General features: G+C 37.9%; 1 protein-coding gene and 1 long non-coding RNA gene across 2 annotated transcripts in view; one reads left to right on the top strand and one right to left on the bottom strand.

Moving 5' to 3' along the window:
- The window catches only part of gtf2f2b (general transcription factor IIF, polypeptide 2b), a 42,524-nt gene extending 38,186 nt beyond the window's left edge, over positions 1 to 4,338 (top strand). Inside the window, exon 9 of the mRNA XM_063005812.1 lies at positions 4,269 to 4,338. Within this exon, the coding sequence (XP_062861882.1) occupies positions 4,269 to 4,295 (27 nt within the window). The 3' untranslated portion in view covers positions 4,296 to 4,338. The remainder of the gene's footprint in view (positions 1 to 4,268) is intronic.
- Positions 4,339 to 5,774: 1,436 nt separating this feature from the next.
- Positions 5,775 to 11,311, bottom strand: LOC134324579 (uncharacterized). Its single transcript, XR_010014190.1, has 7 exons — positions 11,243 to 11,311; positions 8,974 to 9,124; positions 8,658 to 8,693; positions 8,235 to 8,284; positions 8,012 to 8,056; positions 7,451 to 7,492; positions 5,775 to 5,871 (listed from the first exon to the last, which is right to left on the bottom strand). It is a non-coding gene; the product is annotated as an uncharacterized LOC134324579 (long non-coding RNA).
- Positions 11,312 to 16,113: the final 4,802 nt, after the last annotated feature.

The following is a 16,113-nucleotide window of genomic DNA, read 5'->3' as shown; positions in this document are numbered from 1 at the left end:
GCAGCCCATGGGGCACTGTTGGCTGGATATTTTTGGTTGGTGGACTATTTTCAGTCCAGCAGTGACAGTGAGGTGTTTAAAAATTTCAGCAGCGCTGCTGTGTCTGATCCACTCATACCAGCACAACACGCACTAACACACCACCATCATGTCAGTGTCACTGCAGTACTGAGAATGATCCACCACCCAAATAATACCTGCTCTGTAGTGGTCTTCACTGTTGAAGAACAGGGTGAAAGGAGGTTAAAAAAAAGTATGTAGAGAAACAGATGGACTGCAGTCAGTAATTGTCAAACTACAAAGTGCTTCTATATGGTAAGTGGAGCTGATAAAATGGACAGTGAGCGTAGAAACAAGAAGGTGGTTTTAATGTTATGGCAGATCGGTGTAAGCTGCTGCTGTTATGAAAAGCCATAAAAAACAATACTTAACTAGTTTTGTGTAGAAAAATGTCAGTGGCTTTCTTAGAGCCCTGATCTTAAACTTATTGATCACCTGAGGAATTAACTAAAATGATTGAAAGCCAGGCTGTCCTGTCCAATGGTGATGCATGGCCTTTCAAATGCTCTGATCACTTAATAGCACAAATTTTCACAGGCGCGCTCAGATCGTGTGGAAAGCTTTTTTCAGAGGACTGGAGGCAGTAGTAATTAATGGCCATGGTTTTGAAAGGTGGTGTCCAACAAGCTCACACACTACTGGCAAAATTGTGTAGGAGGCTACTAAAGGAAAGAAATCAGAATTCATATATACACTATTTGGCCAAAAATATTTGGACACCTGATCATGAGCTTGTTGGACATATTTCAAAAACAAGTGGTATTTAAGTAGAGACCGCTATGTGATTTTTGTGTCTTTAGATATAACAAATGGCTGGGCACTGATGCTGCTCAAGAAAGCCTCAATTAATGATCAAAGCTGTTCAGTGGGATTGAGGCCAAGGCTCTGTGAAGGCCACTGGAGTTTTTTTAAACCAGGCTTTTCTTTATATCTTTATAAACATTGCTTTGTGCCTTCCTTAAATGTTACTGCAATGTTGGAAGCATAAAGTTTCCTTTATAGAATAGATAGCATTTGTTCTGTACACACATACACTATTTATACATACATTATATATATATATATATATATATATATATATATATATATATATATATATATATATATATATATATATATATATATATATATATATATACACACACACACACATACACACACATACTGTGTGTGTATATATATATATATATATATATATATACAGTGAAGCCCGAAATTATTCATACCCCTGGCAAATTTTGACTTAAAGTTACTTTTATTCAACCAGCAATTTTTTTTTTGACCAGAAATGACACAGGTGTCTTCCAGAAGATAATAAGACGATGTACAAGAGGCATCATTATGGAAAAAAATATTTCCCAGCTTTTATTTACATTTGAACAAAAAGTGGCATGTCCAAAATTATTCATACCCTTTGCAAACTGTCACAGTCTATGGGAAAATCCAAAGTTCTATACCATTCCAAATAGTCCAAGCTGTTCTAAAGCATCCTAATTACCCTGATTCATTGGGAACAGCTGTTTTAATCAACTCAACAGGTGAAAAACAGCAACTCTCTGCAGTTGGTTTGTGGACAGTCATGGCTAAGACAAAGGAGCTCACTAAGGACCTGCGGCTGTGCATTGTGGCAGCTCACAAGTCAGGAAAGGGCTATAAGGCCATATCTAAATGTTTTCAAGTTCCAGTGGCTACAGTGCAAAGTATTATTAAAAAATTCAAGACATTCCGCACTGTGGAAAATCTCAGAGGACGTGGTCGGAAGCCAAAAGTGACACCTGTGCTGGCCAGGAGGATAGTGAGAGAGGTGAAAAAGAATCCAAGGATCACCACCAAGGCCATCCTGGTGAATCTGGGCTCTGCTGGTGGCAACGTCTCAAGGCAGACAGTCCAACGGACACTGCACACTGCTGGGTTCCACGGACGCAGACCAAGGAGGACGCCACTTCTCCAGAAAAGGCACACAAAAGCTCGCTTGGCCTTTGCAAATGCTCATCTGGACAAAGAAGAAGACTTCTGGTCTTCTGTTTTATGGTCAGATGAAACAAAAATTGAATTGTTTGGCCACAATGATGTATCCTTCATTTGGCGTAAAAAAGGAGAAGCCTTCAACCCTAAGAACACCATTCCCACTGTCAAACATGGTGGTGGGAACCTAATGATTTGGGGGTGTTTTTCAGCCAATGGACCAGGGAACCTAATCACAGTAAACGGCATCATGAAAAAAGATCAATACATCAAGATTCTCAACAACAACATCAGGCAGTCTGCAGAGAAACTTGGCCTTGGGCACCAGTGGACATTTCAGCACGACAACGACCCAAAACACACAGCAAAAGTGGTGAAGAAATGGTTAGCGGACAAAAACATTAACATTTTGCAGTGGCCCAGCCAGAGTCCTGACTTGAATCCAATTGAGAATCTGTGGAGGGAGCTAAAGATCAGGGTGATGGCAAGGAGACCCTCCAACCTGAAAGAGTTGGAGCTCATCGCTAAAGATGAATGGGCAAAAATACCAGTGGAGACATGCAAAAAGCTGGTCAGCAATTATAGGAAGCGTTTGATTGCTGTAATAGCCAATAAAGGCTTTTCTATTAATTATTGAGAAGGGTATGAATAATTTTGGACATGCCACTTTTTGTTCAAATGTAAATAAAAGCTGAGAAATATTTTTTTCCATAATGATGCCTCTTGTACATCGTCTTATTATCTTCTGGGAGACGCCTGTCATTTCCGGTCCAAAAAAAAAAAAAAAAAAATATACACACACACACACACACACACACACACACACACACACACACACATATATATACAGGGGTTGGACAAAATAACTGAAACACCTGTCATTTTAGTGTGGGAGGTTTCATGGCTAAATTGGACCAGTCTGGTGGCCAATCTTCATTAATTGCACATTGCACCAGTAAGAGCAGAGTGTGAAGGTTCAATTAGCAGGGTAAGAGCACAGTTTTGCTCAAAATATTGCAATGCACACAACATTATGGGTGACATACCAGAGTTCAAAAGAGGACAAATTGTTGGTGCACGTCTTGCTGGCGCATCTGTGACCAAGACAGCAAGTCTTTGTGATGTATCAAGAGCCACGTTATCCAGGGTAATGTCAGCATACCACCAAGAAGGACAAACCACATCCAACAGGATTAACTGTGGACGCAAGAGGAAGCTGTCTGAAAGGGATGTTCGGGTGCTAACCCGGATTGTATCCAAAAAACATAAAACCACGGCTGCCCAAATCACGGCAGAATTAAATGTGCACCTCAACTCTCCTGTTTCCACCAGAACTGTCCGTCGGGAGCTCCACAGGGTCAATATACTGCTGCTATAGCCAAACCTTTGGTCACTCGTGCCAATGCCAAACGTCGGTTTCAATGGTGCAAGGAGCGCAAATCTTGGGCTGTGGACAATGTGAAACATGTATTGTTCTCTGATGAGTCCACCTTTACTGTTTTCCCCACATCCGGGAGAGTTACGGTGTGGAGAAGCCCCAAAGAAGCGTACCACCCAGACTGTTGCATGCCCAGAGTGAAGCATGGGGGTGGATCAGTGATGGTTTGGGCTGCCATATCATGGCATTCCCTTGGCCCAATACTTGTGCTAGATGGGCGTGTCACTGCCAAGGACTACCGAACCATTCTGGAGGACCATGTGCATCCAATGGCGGTGCTGTGTATCAGGATGACAATGCACCAATACAAACAGCAAGACTGGTGAAAGATTGGTTTGATGAACATGAAAGTGAAGTTGAACATCTCCCATGGCCTGCACAGTCACCAGATCTAAATATTATTGAGCCACTTTGGGGTGTTTTGGAGAAGCGAGTCAGGAAACGTTTTCCTCCACCAGCATCACGTAGTGACCTGGCCACTATCCTGCAAGAAGAATGGCTTAAAATCCCTCTGACCACTGTGCAGGACTTGTATATGTCATTTCCAAGACGAATTGACGCTGTACTGGCCGCAAAAGGAGGCCCTACACCATACTAATAAATTATTGTGGTCTAAAACCAGGTGTTTCAGTTATTTTGTCCAACCCCTGTATATATACTGTATATACACACAGACTTAAACTCTGTTAGATCTTTTTTTTTTTTTTTAGATGAAGTATTGTTAACATATTACTGTGGCAACACTGAGAAAGAAAAAGGAGAGCTAAAATATATTATGCGTTTTTCTCCTATTTTCCCAATTTAGCGTAGTCAATTTGTCTTCCGCAGTTGAGAAGGGCTCACGCCTCCGACGATCCGCTCGCAGCCCTTAATGGAACCCTTTTCCACTCTGCACAGGTGCCTCTATTCGCCAATCAGGGTCCTTACAGGGGTGCAACTACATACTTTCTGAGGTGTATGCAAACATATTATCGGCGCCCCCCCCCCCCCCCCCCCCCCTTAATAAAATACAAGACATATATTGTACACTTTTATTGTGTTCTTTCGTTACATATTACAGCAGGTGATCTTCTGAAACATCACAAACAAAAAACAGTCTAAGTAAAAATATGTAACGGCAAATCTGAACAACAGCCTGGACTCTATGTAAGATTTTTAAAAAGAGTTGTAACTAAATTGTTACATGTCGTGCTTTTGCACTTGCCCATTTGTCAAGAATACTATCAAATGAAATAGACCGTGCCACATTGTTTTCAATTGAGATCACTGCTAACTGGGTCAAGCGGTCATTGCTCATTGCTCGAACGAAGGTATGTTTTGATGAGCTTCAGCTTGCTAAATGATCTCTCGGCCGATGCAACGGTCAGAGGCATGGTCAGGAATACTCTAAGGGCTACTGTCAAATTTGGAAACACCAAATCAAGATTCTCCTTTATGAGGAAATTTAACTTCTCTAGAGCATTGAAACTGACATAATAAACTGACCGACCTGCTGTCTTTTAACCACTTTGAGAAGCTTTTCTTCATCCCCACAAACTCCTTTTCCCTCTCCCTCTTCCGTTTTCTGTTTTGTGCCCCGGAGAGCTTTTTTTTCTGCCCCTCCATCTCTTACACACTGCAGGTGCGCCACGACGGGAAAAAAAAAACACACGCCTGGGCGAGTTCTCTACGGGGCGCGTTCTCAAGCGCCTGTGTTTGGGAGGAAGTGACTGGAGGGTAGAGGGGAAGGAGTGGATGGGCGCCTGATTAGTGCTGTGCTTCTGTTTTTTTATATGTATTATCATACACGAACAAACAGCTCTTACAGAAAATGCTGACAAGAAATAATTTTCCGGCATCGATTTGGCGCCCCCTCTGGTGCAGCGCCCCTATGCTTTGCATACACTGCATACCCCCTTTTTGCGCCACTGGGTCCTTACACAGCATTTGAATACCCTGCTTACATATTCCAGTCACCCTTCCCTGCAGGCACTGCCAGTTATGCCTGCGAGATGGTGCCTAGCCGACCGGTGGCAATGCCAAGTTTCAAACCGAGGAGTTCAGAATCTCAGCACTGGTGCGCTAGCGGAATATCCCGCTGCGCCACCTGGGCGCCCGCTTAATTCTCATTTAGTTCTGAATGAATTCTCTCTCTTATTTAAGCTAAATTTAGCTGCATTACACACCATACAACAGTATGAGCCATCATGTTTTGGCAAATACATATAATTGATTCCTTAAATGTGATGGTAATAAATTGGATAGACTTTGTTACAAATATTTACAGGTTGCTCAAAATCTAGGTAATAAGAAATGCAAAAATACTTCCATATTAATACATTTATACACTTTATTTTAGATATACAATGATTACAGCCCCACATTCTGTAAGCTCCATGGAGAAGTTGTAAAGTATTTCCAGCTTTTACCTGCAAAATATAAACAAGAAAATTAATTATCCCATTGGCCAGCCCATAAGATGAGTAATGTTAAAAACATTTTTCAGTCTACATGATCTTAAAAACTCAGTTGAAAATTGTAATGGTACTTGACTGTAATTCAAAATAACCAGGGAAACAATGATGAAAGCCATTCATTTTGCTCAGAGAATCAATACGTGCTCAGTTAATACTTGTTCGACTGATACTTAGCAGAACAAGAATGAAAGAACTGGGAATAAGATTTTCTCTGAACAGACAACAGAATTGTTCTGTATGTATTCTTCTCTGTGGGTGTTTATGGATTTGAAAGATGGACAGAGAGAATATTGGTGCTTCTGGGGTACTTTGAACGGCAAAGAGAAACAAATGTCAAACCTAACCTCCCACTCGAAGCCAAGATGAACTAGAACCTCAGTAGGTTTTGGACATCCTTGCTTAAATCTGATGCTAGACACTACTTTGTATAGCCTACCAAAGGGTTATATTTACAATAGGCAGTAAGATAGAAATAATTTTACTTTTTAAAAAAATGACCAAAGCTCCCATTTTACAGATGAGCATCAATAAAAAAAAAAATAGCAATTTACCTTTCAAGTAATTACTAAGTGAGGACAATATCTGCTCAGTGAATGCATGCCAATGGGTTCAATGGTTGAAATATTAGTTAGGGACAGTCCTGCATACAGATGAGGCATAACATTATGACCACCTCGTTTTCACACTCACTGTCCATTTTATCAGCTCCACTTACCATATAAAAGCACTTTGTAGTTCCACAATTACTGACTGTCTGACATCTGTTTTTCTGCATGCTTTGTTAGCCCCCTTTCATGCTGTTCTTCAATGGTTAGGACCACCACAGAGCAGGTATTATTTGGGTGGTGGATTCTTAGCACTGCAGGGACACTGACATGGTGGTGGTGTGTTAGTGTGTGTTGTGCTGGTATGAGTGGATAAAGTGGATAAGACAGCAATGCTGATGGAGTTTTTAAAAACACCTCACTGTCACTGCTGGACTGAGAATAGTCCACCAACCAAAAATATCCAGCCAACAGCACCCTGTGAGCAGTGTCCTGTGACCACTGATAAAGGTCTAGAACTCAAACAGCAGCAATAGATGAGTGATCATCTCTGACTTTACATCTACAAGGTGGACCAACTAGGTAGGAGTGTCTAATAGAGTGGACAGTGAGTGGACACTATTTTAAAACTCCAGTAGCGCTGCTGTGTCTGATCCACTCATACCAGCACAACACACTAACACCACCACCATGTCAGTATCACTACAGTGCTGAGAATGATCCACCACCTAAATAATACCTGCTCTGTAGTGGTCCTGACCATTGAACCTGAACAGCATGAAAGGGGGCTAACAAAGGTATGTAGAGAAACAGATGGACTACAGTCAATAATTGTAGAACTACAAGTGCTTCTATATGGTAAGTGGAGCTGGTAAAATGGACAGTAAGTGTAGAAACAAGGAGGTGGTTTTAATGTCATTATTTAATTACAAACTACAAATTTGTTGACAGAAGACCTGTGGTAGTGTTTAATTAAGCTCATTCACCTTAGCAATAAATCCAGCTCCCATCACCATCCAGCAATTTACCTGCCCACAGAAAAACAGCAAGGCAAACTTATAAATAAAGGAAAGATGTTTTAAAAAGCCTACTGCATAGTAGGAGAACAAATATGTGCTCAGGTAATACATGCTAATAGGTTCATTGGTCGTAACCTCAGCAGGTTGTAGTCATCCTTGCACATATTTGATCCTAAACTTTACTTTTAATGTGCTATTAAACCAACCAAGCTTAACTAATGGCTTAATGAAAAAGAGGTAGGGCTTTGCGCTACCAACTGAAAGGTTGAGAGTTCGAATCCCAGCTCTGCCATGCAGCCACTGTAGGGCTCTTGAGCAAGGCCCTTAACCCTCTCTGCTCCAGGGGTGCCGTACACTGGCTGACCCTGAGCTCTGACCCCAGCTTCCAAACAAGCCGGGATATGCAAAAAAAAATAAAAAGAATTTCGTTGTATTGTACACGTGTATATGTATAAATGAAAAATAAAGGCATTCAATTCAGTTCTGGGCTATGCATTTGTGCCACTGTATTCAGCAGAATTTATATACCTCAGGAAAGTGCTGCTTCCATTCTTCATCTGGGCATCAATTACCCTGCAAAAACAGCAAAAGCTTTAGAAAAAGCCATTTACCCTACAGCAAAATGTCTAGCAAACATGTGCTCAGGTAATACATGCTATTATGTTCATTGATCAGAACCTCAGCAAACTGTGGTCATCCTTGCACATATTTCATGCTGGACATCACTTCGATTAAAATAAACATTCAGTACCTAAAATCTGGCACCTCAGGATGGACTCCAGCTTCCATTTTCTTATCCACCTGCACAAAACAGACCAAAAGTGCATTAAAAAGTGTGTTTATTCTCCAATATAATGCTTCACGAGAGAAAGAAAAATGCATTCAGGTAATATGCGCCATTATGTTCACAGCTCTGAATCTCATTCAATTGTGGTCATCCTCGAACATACTTTATGCCAGGCATTACTTTTACAGTACATTCTACTAAACATGTTGATATTAAATGGCTAAATGGGGGAGATGGAAAAAAAAAAATCATACTAAGGTCTTTGTATATTCTATTTTCAGAAATAATAGGAGCATTTATGTAATCAGGAGGCTGTCCTTCAATTCCAAGCTTTGTATCTGTTTTAGACATTAGCCCTGCCAATGTGTTTAATAAAACATACTATACCTCAGGAATAACAACAGCTGCCGGTCTCCATCTCACCTGCAACAAAGCAGCAAAACAAAATTAGAAAGTCATTTACACTGTAACGAACTGCCTAGTGGGGGAATCAATATGTGCTCAGGTAATACATGCTAATAGGTTCATAGGTTATAGCCTCAGCAAAAAGTAGTCATCACAGCACACAGCATACACAGTCAGGAATATTTTCAATGTTTACTTGTAAACAAGATATGCATAGTATATTTATTATTATCATTGTCCTGTGAATGGCTGTTCAGACAGCTAAGTCTACCAGCACTTGGTAAAATCAATCACGTACCTTTTGATAAATGGCTTGTCAGATAAATGGCTTCAAGTCAGATGTCTGAAAGTCATGATTTAAGACCGTCCCGGGCACTAAATGTGCTTTCTTCAGATCCTTCATACTGACAGTCAACCGAGTTCTCTCTGAGGTAAATCCATCTTCTGCACTGCAATAGGAAAAAGCATTGTTACTTTCCAAAGTTTTTCAACATATTAAAACTTTTAACAAATCTGATCATATATCTGATGACTCAATTCAAATGGACAGTTCACACAGAATGACCAAAGTCTACTGAGACTCATTTGATAACCATTTCATCCTTGTCATAGTGAAACTAGCACCCCCTGGAAACACTGTATTGGGCAGAAGGGGAGGAATACATCCTGGACACCACATACTGTTTACACATGCATTCACATTCTCCACCCTTAAAGCAATTTAGAATAGCCAAACCACTTTCTGCATATTTTTTCATATATACATACACACTAACTATATGGCCAGATGTATTAGATAAAGTACAAGCTCTTACTAACCAGCAGACTTTTATTAGTTAAATCACATCTGCAACCTAATTCTAGATAGCTTGTGTCTAAGCCAGGTCACAGACTGGCTGGATATGTTTTTTACTAGCACTAGTAAAGAAATTAATTAAGAATTCACACAGTAAAGAATGGCACAGAAAAGCACATTTTCTTTTTAACACCAGTGTTGTGTAATTAATTTTATTACAATAACTCAGCGTTCATAGCATGATTAGTGGTGACATGTATTCAGTGTATTCAAGGGGAAAATTGGCTGTGAACCATATCACTAAGCAAACCTCACTGGTGAAGTTAAGCTACTTGTTTTTTTGATACTTTTAAAGTCTGAGCACAAACTATAAGAACAACAGTGTGTGTGTGTAAATGTCAGTGCTGGGCATTCATACGGATTGCCCTGCCAATGTAAATCATAATTTCCCAGATTAGCTTTGATATTAAAGACACATTAAATATGAATTACAGCCTTTAGCTTTGGTCGGCTGTTGCATTTTGTTATATAGCATAATTAAAATTTGTGCTGCTGTTAAAAAAACCAACTGCCCTTAACTACTGAAGGGAAAAGATACTTTATAAGCTTGTTTAAATACAGTTTTGTTGTTCTTAGTCATATGGTGGTCAAAAACAAATATTAATCATTGCATAGTTTGAGCTCCAGTATGGATACCCTTAAGATTAGTGTGTCTTCATTTCAATCTGCCAATGTTGCAGATTATTTATGTTTATTAGGCTGTGGTGGGGCTTGGGGAAGCTTTTTACAAATATTTCACAAGCAGTAAAAGAAAAGCTTCTAAACTGTAAGACACAGACAACCCAAATTACTGGAATGAGGTTAATTTTTAAATATTTAATGATAATTGAAGAAATCTAAGTGGATTTTTATAGAAAGAAGTAAACATTGTATATTGCATCTGGGTCATTTTAATGTAAAAAATGTATCTTGTACAAAGAATAGATTTCCATATTGCATCTGTCATTATTCAATACATTTTTGCCATTTCGGCTCTAAAGCTCTGTAAGACTCATAATTAGATTATAATTTACCATATTAGCTCTGTTATTAAAGACAGATTAAATGTGAGTTGCAGCTTTTAGCTTTGGTCAGTTGTTGCATTTAGTTATATAGCATAATTAAAATTTGTGCTGCTGTTAAAAGGCCAACTACCCTCAAGTACTGAAAGGAAAAGCTACTTTATAAGCTTGTTTGAATACAGTTTTGATTTTCTTAGTCATATGGTGGTCAAAAACAAATATTAATCATTGCATAGTTTGAGCTCCAGTATGGATCCCCTTAGGATTAGGGTGTGCCAGGGTGTCTTTATTTCAATTTGCCAAAGTTGCAGTTTGTATTTATGTTTATTAGGCTGTGGTGGGGGCTTGGAGAAGCTTTTTACAAATATTTTACATGTAGTAAAAGAGAAGCTTGTAAACAGAGATGCACAGACGAAACCCCAATTACTGGGATGAGGTTTAATTTTAAATTGAAGAAATCTAATGGGATTATTATAGAAAGAAGTAAACATAGGTTATTACATCTGGGTCGTTTTAATTGATGAATTGATAAATGCATCTTGAATAGATCAAAGAATATATTTTCATACTACAATATTAGTATCCGTTTATTAGTAATTGAAAAGTATCTGGAATTTGCCTCCACTGGACTAATACTAATCTGATATTATTTTAGTGTTGGTTTCTGGATTATTCTGCAGAATTTAAAACAGATCTTACATGAAACCTACCTGACACCCCTCGTGTTCACTCTCCTCGCCCCACGTTCCTAAAAGAAAGAACATGTGCTACTACTCCGTTCAAGACGCCCTGTGATTACGTCAACTTTATCTCATGATTGCCAGATACGTGGATTGAACCTCAACACTCATTTACATCTACTGCGATGTAATAAAATTACTACTGTTATGTTATTCCTACAGCGGAATTTCAAGCACACTGGTTATTAATTTCACTCATAGTTATACTGTAATTCAGCGAAATTGTTTGAAACAAAGAATGAATCTGTTCTGTTTATATTTATGAAACCTGGCAACTCTTCTCTGGCTCATCTGGAACAAGCGCTCCCCCGTGTGGACCAAAACAGACAAGCGGCAGATAGTACCGAGGTCTACACACATAATGCAACAGTTTCATTAAAAAGCAACAAAAACATTCATTTCGTTTATTTAACTTTATCCTCACCAGGGTCGTGGCTGGCCCAAAGAATAGATTTCTAATGTCATCACTAACAACTGATTTTTTTGTAAATATAAACAAATGTAAATGATGCAGGGACGTAGCCATGGACTGAACATTGGGAGACCAAATCTACCGGGATTGGGAGGATTCTAAAACGTTTCTGTTATTTGACATGAATCCTGTCGGATTCTATAATTACACAAGCTAGTAAGTGCAACATGCTTATTTATAATGTTTACATCAGTTTATGAAGAGGTGGGATTTGGGCACGTCTGCTATTAACACTCTACTGCACGGTGTTGCCATATGGCATTATACCATTTCTTTGCAACTTACGGATACAGCAGACCCTTGATTTACGAATTTAATTGGTTCTGAAGGGCTGTTCTTAAGTCATAATGTTCGTTAGTTAAACCTATTTTTCACATAAAAAATCATGTAAATGGAATTTATCTGTGCCAGACCCCCCAAACCACCCCTTCACCTAACCTTTCCAATGTCTTAAATGGTCTTTTTTGTTATAAATACAAATATATTTTCCCTTAATCTTAAATTATAGAATAGACATTCCTGTAATAAACAATAATAATCAACAATACACAGTAGTACTGTACTGTACATAAAACACACATCACATTTCAGTACAGTACGTGTGCTGTACCATACACCATAATAAATTTTTTAAAAATGTATCTACCAGAAACAACAATAACTCTCATATTTCTCTAATATTTCCTTCTTTATTTCAGTAGTGTTGTATTTTGTAGGTGTAATTGCACAAAAGAAAGAATACTTTACTCAGCGATTTCTTTCTTCTCTCTCACTCACTTTCCCCTCTGTCTGATACACAGTGACATCTACTGGCAGGAATAATTATACAACAACAAATAGTAATACTGTAGATTCATTTTCTCACCACGCTTCCTCTGCACATTCTTTGGGGGCATTTTAATATTGAATTTTACAAAATATAAAGAAAACACCGGAAAAACACTGTCCGCTGTCTGAATATTCGCTCACAGTATATATACAGTATATATATATATATATATATATATATATATATATATATATATATATAGAGAGAGAGAGAGAGAGAGAGAGAGAGAGAGACGGTTGGAGTGAACTTGTTCGTGACGTCACGTGTTTCGCGAATTTCGGTTTGTAATCCGAAATTTGTTCGCATGTTAAGTTGAAAAAGATCGTTCGTAACCCGAAATGTCCATATGGTAAAGCGTTCGTAACTCAAGGGTCTACTGTATTTAAAAATAAACGTAAACCTTTAATTGCCCTTACATAAAATGTGGGGCATTGTTTTAACCAGTTATGTACTTGGATGGCATCACTTGACATTTATACATCCCAAAATCTTACTCTTAAATTCCTACACTTCTAATGAGTTTGAGTCACCTGTAGAAGGGCTCCTCAATTTGTAAAGATTTCTACCAGTTATGCATATATTTGTAGCATTTAAAAATACTTAAATAATCTGTGGTAAGTTATGGTCTGTTTTTATCTTGCAAATCTAGTTTGAATAAAATTATTGTCTTTTTATTAAAAAAAATAGGTATGTTGCCAAACAGCAACATTGTGCAACAATGGAATGGAGCCAGTGTATTCCATAGTTACTGACACCTGAATATTTTTGAACTAATTACACAAGAGACCTAGACAGATTGATATATGAATGGAATGATTACACTTGTGTTTTTGAAATTTTAAATGTATTATTTTGTTTAGAACATGAACCCATCAATGTTCTATGGCAAAGCTGAAAATAGGGCACAGGTGGCTATTCCTCCTGATGAGTGAGTCTAGCTTGCTTGACGTCAAGATAAGTGTGGCAGACTGTTTTACACGGCAAAATAAGAGGTACAGCAAACGGAAAGAGAGACAATGTTACCATATGGCAACATACCAAAAGAACCCCTTTAAAAATATTTTTGAAAAACTAAAATTAAATATATAAATCTAGGTTCATTTTTTTTTACATTTTTTATTTTATTTGCACATAAAGTCAGGTTCACAAGTACAGTTATCTTTGGACATACAGGCTAATAATTACCAATATACATGACACAGCAAAAAAAACAAAACCAAACTACTAAATAATAGAATGGATAAATAAGATTAGCAGTTTAAGATAATTCAATATAGGACATCAACAGTTGCCATATCTGCCAGAATCTATGTGTTTTCTGATGCAAGTTATATGTCAGTTGGTTAGCCAGAAATTAACAGATGGAACTTGAGGAGTTGACCATAAGAGTAACATACATTTCTAAGCAAGAGATACTAAAATGAAAAATAAATGTCTTGTTTTACAGTCAAGCACAGAGTCTGTATCATAGTTCAAAAGAAAAAGTGCAGGAGAAAAGGTTAATTGGACCTTCAATATTTTCTCAAGTTCACGGTGCTCTAGGTTGAGTTTAAGTGATAAAAAACACTAACATTTTTTTCCCATGATGGGATAATAATGTGTGCAGTAGAGGGTTAAGCAGGTTTAAAAAAGGAATTCCTCATTCGAACACTGGGTGTCGCTATAAACCAGTTTAAAACACTTTACATCTTTTTATTCACCGCAACTCACAATATTAACGACGTTACACCTTTATTAATGTTTATTAAATATTTGCTGTAATGAAGTGTAATAATGTTCCTATTAGAATTTTCACAATCAGGACTATCAAAAATAGGTCATTAACGTTAATCACTCAAATAAAAACGTCGTGTCGTTGACTGAACAAGAAAAGTTTCGACACCCCTGCTTTTATCAATTTTCGCTTGGTAAAATTGGCATCCAACCATTCGTTTTTATTTGAGCAGGATGTACTGTTTTTATTACTCGTTAGGTGGCGCTCTTTAACCAGTTTTAAAATGAGAACGTTCACTTTGAACCGTGCACCTGTTTTGCAAATATTAAATTAGGTATTTAATGTTTAGTGATTTAAACTACTCGGACATAAATGTATAAAACATATTCTATATGAGTGTCAGACATTCCATACTATGCCAGTGGCAGACAGACATGGTAAAGAACAAAAAAAATGTCACATATTACTGTAGTTCTGTTCCAATATGAACTTGTGTCTAGAGTGCAGGAACATAACTCAGTAAGTAAACATTCTTTTAAAAAAGAAATCCAAAAGTAAATGACTTGATGTAACTGCAAATGTTGAAGTTAAAATGCAATCTACAATACTATAAATTACATAAATTATGTAGGCCATGTCACAAAGTGTTTAAGCTTTAAGTCTTCGAAGCTGAGACACATGATCCATGCTGTCTTATTTTGTCTAATTACTAGTTAGTCCACATTAAACCATTTGCAAACAATTTAATTTCACCTCAGGACATTATATTGTTAAATAGGCTGTGAAGTTTTTTCCGAAAATTCATCTAATGGAGCTCACTTTTCTCACTGAATGATGTACCTCACATACTATTAACAGCTTAAAGAGATTGCACTTCGTGTGCAACAGTGCAGAGGGCATGTTTTCTGGTCGTTTTTATAGCTTTTTTATGTTTAAATTTATTTTTACCGGTGCATAGGGTAAAATATTGACATATTGACAATATGTAATACAGTAGCAGATTGTTTTTTACATGTGAGCAGTAAAAGTGAGAGTGGATTGAAACACCCTTGGTGGAAGTCTATGATCTGGCTTACTGGTGGAATGTAAACAAGCCAGCTTGTTTCAATCAACAACTGCATTCTCCATGTACACTATATGGCCACTAACTGTGGACACCTACCATAATTGCTGACTAAGTTTTTAGCCACACTTATCACTAGGTGCACCAGGTGCATAAAATCAATTATATAAATGATATTGTTTTAACTTTGTGGCAGAATTTGGGAGAGGCCTTATCCTTTCCAGTATGACTGTGCATCATGCACAAGGCAAGGTCACAACCCCAGTGGACACCTTTGGGATGAATAGTGAGCCAGGTCTTCTTGTCCAACATTGGTGCCTGACCTCAAAAATGCTCTTTTGACTGAATTGGCATAAATTCCCACAGACACACTTCAGCATTGTGTGAAATGCTTTCCCAGAGGAGCTTTTATACCTGCAAATAATTTAGACAAATTACGTTACGTTAATGTCCAACAAGCTCTACATGGTCTTATTGTGTAATTTCACTGTATTTGTAATATTAAAACCAATTAAGTATGACTAGTACACCTGTAAAACATGATTGCTCTACATATATTTTTGTAGGGGGTCTTTTTATAATATTTATTTCACTGCAATGTGAGCCCGCAGTATTGTGTTTATGAGTTCAGTTATTATTATCTCATTTATTTTGTGACTTCACACAGCTCCAGTACAGCCTAAAGAGCTAACAGGAAAAAAGCAATCAAATCCTTAAATTACCCACCTCATCCCATGTTAAACTGCTGATCCAATTATCTGCT

Source organism: Trichomycterus rosablanca, chromosome 12 (assembly GCF_030014385.1).
Source record: "Trichomycterus rosablanca isolate fTriRos1 chromosome 12, fTriRos1.hap1, whole genome shotgun sequence".
In the NCBI taxonomy this organism is placed as follows: Eukaryota; Metazoa; Chordata; class Actinopteri; order Siluriformes; family Trichomycteridae; genus Trichomycterus; species Trichomycterus rosablanca.
This window is presented reverse-complemented; position numbering and strand designations above follow the sequence as displayed.